Source organism: Salvelinus fontinalis, chromosome 12 (assembly GCF_029448725.1).
Source record: "Salvelinus fontinalis isolate EN_2023a chromosome 12, ASM2944872v1, whole genome shotgun sequence".
NCBI classification, from domain to species: domain Eukaryota; kingdom Metazoa; phylum Chordata; class Actinopteri; order Salmoniformes; family Salmonidae; genus Salvelinus; species Salvelinus fontinalis.
Genome location: NC_074676.1, coordinates 39,172,929 through 39,179,526, shown reverse-complemented (window position 1 = coordinate 39,179,526; position 6,598 = coordinate 39,172,929). Strand labels below are relative to the sequence as shown.

Genomic DNA, 6,598 nt, shown 5'->3' with positions numbered 1-6,598 from the left:
CGAAACGTCCTAAAATATTCAAGATACGTTAAACCCAGACCTATTTATTATTTATCCTCCTAGCTTGACCTTCTCTATAATTTATTTCAAAAGAGTGTCATGAAATCATCAATCGAATGACTTTACATAGCCATGATCTTCAACAACAGCAGTTGATAATAACGAGAGCGTTTTGTTATCTCTCTTTCAATTTACTTGAATAATGATGTCTCTGGTGTAAATAACTTTAGATGTCGGTTTGGACTTTACTTATTATGTATTTGGATCATGTAGAGTCTACCACAGATTGCAATAATTGATTGTAGCCTACACGGTTTATTGTGTTGTAATGGCTATGGATTGGATAGGGCTGCAGGTAGAGTAGTGGTAAAGAGCATTGGGCCAGTAACTGAATGGTCGCTGTTTTGAATCCCTGAGCCAACTAAGTGAAAAATCTGTGTATATGCACTTGAACAAGGCACTTAACCCTAATTGCTCCTGTAAATTCCTCTGGATAAGAGTGTCTACTAAAATGTAAAACATTTATAATTATTCTGAGCGGTGATGAGGAGAGAAACCAGTGGTGCTGTATCTCTGATTCCATAACTCCTCTGAACAATGATAGCAGGGATTTGATTTGGGACTTGGAGAATGTCTGCCTCTCTGAATGGATGAGGAGCAGAGTGAAGGACAGCTGTGGCTTTGCAAACCCAATCTGGGAACAAATTGGCAATGTAATTGCTGAATTGTAGATATGTTTGAACCCAAACCCTTCCAGCCTGTGGTTAAACCATTGGATTAAACCCAAGGATGGTAGGTAATGGATTAATTTGCTTTACTACATTGCAGAATGTTACCCTTTACTATTAAACTAGGGCTCACGTCAAATAGAACCCAATAGAATAGGTTCATTTGATTTTATCTTGTGATCCCATTTTTCAATACGATATCCCATAAGGAGATATCCCATATGGAGACCAAAAGGGCCTGTTACATTTCAGACATGATTGATTACCTCACTGGTGACAGCCCCTGGCTGCCACAGCCTACAGTAGAGGTGCCAATAGATTAGTTGATTTGTAGCTTCCCATGGTGACATATCGGAGAACACTCTATGCCCACTATCATAGAGGTCCAGGAGCAGTCTGGCTCATCTGCCGTCTGTATTAAACTCTTTGGAGAGACGGAACAAGGCCTTTGACAGTTAAAATAGTTTTTTGCCACATGATGATGCTATACTTCATTTAACACCACAACACATTCAAATGTGCTCTCAAAACACGTTTTACATATAAAAATGATTTTACTTTAGGCACTCTGTCCCACCCCAACCTATATAAAGAGTGTTATTCAATAGACCTCAGTGCACAGTAAGTCAAGCTAATTCACAGATTTAAAATATTATTGTATCGTTGAGCTGGCCACTAGCTAGCTGCAAGTGCAGTAGGGCCTGAAAACTATAACCTCCCGGGTGGCGCACGCAGTGGTCTAACGCTTCGAACACACCGACTGCGTTATTGCGTTTCGATACACCAGAAGTACATTCATTTCCAATGGAACGCTGCATTTGCCTTGCAGCATTGCGTTGCAGAGGCAGTTGCAGTGCGTTCTGTGTGGTGCATACGTTCGATAAATCGAACGTATGCATCAAATTGTATGAGTGGACTTGACAGAAAGTAGCAAAAGTAGATTTTTATTTTTGCACACATTCAGTACAAATTTGGGATTACATAAAAACAGTTTGATTGCATCATTTCTTTACATTTTTTATTTATTTATTTGCCAAGTATATTATTTATTCGATGACATCCTCAAATTAATTGTGAGAGCCTATAATATAATTTCCCTCCAAAATGCAGTTTTGGAGCGAAATGCAATAATAAATAGTCAAGATAGGCAGAGTAGGCTCTTTCAACAATGAGACCAACGTTGAGGAAGGTGGTCTTGATCGCGCTGTTGGGCCGGGACCAGCCCCGCCGAAAGCGCAGGTCTGTGTGGGTTCAGAGATGGTTAAAGTCCCGAAAGCAGGCAGGGGAGTTCCACCGTCTAATTCAAGAGCTTCGACTGTTTGGAGAGGAATTCCGAAGTTACTTTCGTCTGGACCGAAGCCAGTTCGATCACCTACTCCAGATGGTTGGAGCCAGGATCGCCCGGATGGATACCAACTACCGGGAGTCCATCAGCCCAGTTGAACGCCTGGCGATTTGTCTCCGGTAAGCTACATTCTAGTAAATTTTTAAAGCCTTTGGTACCATAATTGATTGATATTTGATACAGTGTTTTTATGTGCAACCTAGCTAGCTAAAGAGCTCTAGTTAATAGTCCCTATTTGACATCAGATGTACTTTTACAGAATGTTCATTGGGACTATAACTTTTCCCAAAGTTGGTTTATAATCCTTTTTTAATTATGCAATGTTACCAAATGAAAAGAAAGGTGCCTTCTGCCCTGATGAAGGCATTGTTAATGGTGGTTGATGAGTATTACATTATAATTAGTATAGCATAATAAACAGTAATGAGGTAGCTATATGAGTAGATATAATATGTGGGTGGAATTCAAGTTACACACAATATTTATCATTATATTTTAGATTCTTGGCGACAGGGGACTCCTACAGGACCATAGGATTCAGCTTCCGAGTTGGACGGTCCACGGTGGCAGGCATTGTCCCCTCTGAGGCACAAGCCATTTGGGACTGTCTGGTTGGTGAATACATGCCTGTCCCCAAGGAGGAAGACTGGAGAGCCATCGCTGCCGAGTTCCTGGAGAGGTGGAATTTCCCCAACTGTCTCGGCTCCATTGACGGGAAACATGTAGTAATCCAGGCTCCACCGTGCTCAGGTTCGCAATTCTACAACTACAAGGGTACATATTCAGATGTACTCTTGGCTGTAGTAGATGCCATCTACTGTTTCCGTGTTGTCGATGTTGGTGCTTACGGCAAGGGAAGTGATGGCGGGACCCTCCGGGACTCTGCCTTTGGCCAGGCACTTCAGGATGGCACCCTGGATATTCCACCACCTGCATCACTCCCTGGGGCTGAAGACCTGGGACCTGTTCCCCACATCTTCGTCGGCGATGAGGCCTTCCCTTTAAGACCCAACCTCATGAGGCCCTACGCTGGACGCCAGCTGCCATTGCCAAAGCCTGTAAGGATCTTTAACAAACGACTGTCCAGGGCAAGGTTAGTTGTTGAATGCGCCTTTGGGATTCTGGCAGCCCGATGGAGAATGTATCGGAGAGTGCTTGGTCTCAGCCCCTCAAATGTCGATGCCTGCGTGAAGGCCACATGTGTTCTCCACAACTACCTGCGGAGGTCATTCCAGGAGCCGCTCCGGATGGAGATGGGCACGCCAAATGGTCACCTTCCTGATGTCACCAGGGCAGGTGCCAACAACGCCCCCAGACAGGCACTCCAGGTGAGGGAGAAGCTAACCACCTACTTCTCATCGCCAGCAGGTGAAGTCCCATGGCAGTATGCCGTGGAGTGAAACTGCTCTTTTAAAAGCCCCCTAACATAAAGGTTATTTTAAGAACCATCCACCGTTGTCCATAAAATTGCATTTTTCCCCCAGATTATTTTATGTCTCATTGTCTCTCTTCATTTGGAAGCTATATTTAAGTGACATTTGGGAGTAAAGACCACACCTTAATAACCCCTTCCCTCTCCCATTAACGTCAGTATTATACACACCTGGCATGGTACATCAGGTGAGCGGGAGCACTAATTAAGGTTATACGACATACAGTTAGTATGATAACAAAGGGAAAGGGTAACCTAGGGTCCATACAAATAGTACAGTTTACCACCATGTTCACTGGCCTGACAAAATACAGGTGAAAAAAAAGCTAAATAGGAAGAGAATGTGTTTTTACTTTCATCTTGTCTTAGATCTGCAGGTGTAGGGAAGAAATAAGCAGATTAAGTCTAAATTAGATATGAAACAACTGACTATGAAAACATTATAATTTAATAAGTATTCAAGTACAGGAAAGAACATGACAGGTATGTGTGTTGTAAAAATGTTTTAAAAAATTAAACTATTGAAAGAGGTGTGTATGTGCGTGTAAAAAATAAATAAAATGAATGTGTAGCCTGTAATCTGTAAGGGAACAACAAGAGCATGTATTTTTGGCACAAATGCAGACCATTAAAGGGACAACTCATAAAGCCTAGACGTAGTAGGGGAACTTCAGACATGGCCATAAAGAGAGAGAGGGCAGGGCACTGGAGATCTGACGTATGAAGAGGTGTGTGTGTGTGTGTGTGTTTCTGCAAAAAAGGAAATAATATGTAGCCATAACACGGCTAAACAAATGGCCCCTGGACCTCATGGACCAGTCGATGGAACATAACTTCACAAAAAGTTTCAACACCCTGGTTTTCAAGTGGCTTTAAAGGAAATAAATATATTGACCTTTAGTCTCGTAAGACACCAAGAGCATCTGTGAAAACTCCGTATGAGTTTCAATTCAGAAATCTATGTAACACTAATAATGAATGCTATCCTAAGAATTTATAAACAAATGACTTTATGAATTGACTGAATTTAAACAGAACTGACGTGTGTGAAAAGAAAGGTACAATGAGGGAGGTCAAAACAACAACCAGACAACTCCTCTCATCTTCCTGTCCTTCCTGTGAGCTGGCCGGCTAAATTGACTCCATTTCTGAAAGGGAAGAGAAAAACAACACATACAAGCTTAACATAATATGACACCATAAAAGGTGAGATTTATGTTAACTAAATACTGCTTGTGTAGTTAGTGGCATAAATATAGGAACAGTGTGGTAAAGTTTTTAATACTTGCTGTTTACTCATGGAATTTGTATTTCAGATCAAAAGATAATTATGACAGGGAAACATTTAGACAGCAACCTGTTTGGGGATAGTTTCTAACCCAGAAACAACAGCTATACATTTGCCTCATATTAATACTTTGATCTGAAATACCAATTAACCTACATGAGTATACTCTAAAAATGACCTACTTTACTTCACTGTCGCACACTTATGACACTACCTGTGATGTGGAGAAAAAAAAACGTACCATTGAACTCGGCTTGGAAAAGCAGCTGATACATTTGAACCTTGACTGCTGCTTTTCTTTGCTGAGGCAGCCTCTTCAGGGTTGGCACCAGGCTCATGGCAAAGAGGGTCTCTTCATCCTCCTTCCTGTGAGCATCAGGTTGGGCTGCATCCCTCTCCACGGCTTGGAGGAGCCTCTGCTGAAATGAATTGAGTGGATCTGGGGGCTGGTACCTCCGATGACGCCTGGTGTGACGTTGTTCCTCTTCGTTTCTCTCCACGGCCACATCCTGTTCAACGAGGTCCTCAGTGGTCACTTCCGTGAGGTTCATAATAATCTCAGGCGGTCCTAGATCCAGAGGTGCTTCCTCCATTTCATCATCTTCCATGGCTGCACCGGTGGAGGTCATACTCGTGGATGATGTTGTAGAGGGTCTCACTACACCGGTGGAGGTGATGGTCGCACTTGTAGGTGACGTTGAGGGTCTTGATGCACCAGTGGCGACAACACTTGTGGATGACGTAAGGGGTCTGGCTTTAAAATTGCCACTCGTTGCCCTAGGCACAATAAATGGATCCAGAAAAGACAGAATGTGGCAGAAGCGCCAAGGCTGCTGGCCTGAAGCTGCTGACCCAGACCTCTTCTTCTCTTTCTCTGCCCTTCTCTCTCTCTGATACCTGTCCCTGAGTCCTCTCCACTTCCTCCTATAGTCTTCTTCTACATGAACATGATAAGCCAAACCATTACCATAGTTATTAGATAGCTATCATGGACATGTCACCTACTGTACACATAGACACACACGGTTATTTGACCCAATTAACAGGGGTACAGTAGTATCTACTATTTCCATGACTATTTATCTAGCATTCACACTCTTTCAAACATGAACATTTGGTAAAGTTATCAGGGGTAGTAACTAGCATAATTTATTTGACTATTTCTTTCACACACACCTCATTGGCTAGGTTAGCAAGCTAGGTTAGCTAGCTAGCCACATCTAGCACAAGCTCACTACTAAACTGACCTGGCAATCCTACTATCGTGGACACTTGTCTCCAAGCAGCATTTTTTGTGTTTATGTCCCTGTAGCTGTCAGCAGTTGTGTCAAAAAGACACGGTTTTGAGGATACTGCGAAAATGATTCTCTCCTCCATGTGTCCAACCGCATGCGACCATTTGCAAAAGGTACCTGCATCAGTATAGTTGCCTAGTTGCGCAAAATGTTATGCAGCAGTGATGCAATGACGCAGCCGGTGTGTTCGAAGCGTAAGGCGCTAGCTGCGCCACCAGAGTCTCTGGGTTCACGCCCAGGCTCTGTCGCAGCCGGCCGCAACCGGGAGGTCCGTGGGGCGACGCACAATTGGCATAGCGTCGTCCGGGTTAGGGAGGGATTGGCCAGTAGGGATATACTTGTCTCAGTATGTAAAATGTAATTAAAAAATGTATGCACTCTACTGTAAGTCGCTCTGGATAAGAGCGTCTGCTAAATGACTAAAATGTAAAATGTAAAAAAAAAAAAAATGAAAACAACAAATGTAACTGTCAACACTAGGTGGCAGTAGCGGTGGCAGTGTGATTTCAG

The 6,598-nt window shown here is 43.0% G+C and overlaps 2 protein-coding genes across 2 annotated transcripts; one reads left to right on the top strand and one right to left on the bottom strand.

Annotated features, from left to right (window-relative positions):
- The first annotated feature begins 1,477 nt into the window (after positions 1–1,477).
- On the top strand, positions 1,478–4,036 carry LOC129867371 (uncharacterized). Its single transcript, XM_055940731.1, has 2 exons — positions 1,478–2,192; positions 2,573–4,036. The coding sequence occupies exons 1-2, from the start codon at positions 1,897–1,899 to the stop codon at positions 3,471–3,473; spliced, it is 1,197 nt and encodes a 398-aa protein (XP_055796706.1). The 5' UTR covers positions 1,478–1,896; the 3' UTR covers positions 3,474–4,036.
- On the bottom strand, positions 3,932–6,445 carry LOC129867373 (transcription factor Adf-1-like). The gene is made up of 3 exons (XM_055940732.1): positions 6,041–6,445; positions 5,035–5,730; positions 3,932–4,653 (listed from the first exon to the last, which is right to left on the bottom strand). The coding sequence occupies exons 1-3, from the start codon at positions 6,168–6,170 to the stop codon at positions 4,637–4,639; spliced, it is 843 nt and encodes a 280-aa protein (XP_055796707.1). The 5' UTR covers positions 6,171–6,445; the 3' UTR covers positions 3,932–4,636.
- Between the last annotated feature and the right edge of the window lie 153 nt (positions 6,446–6,598).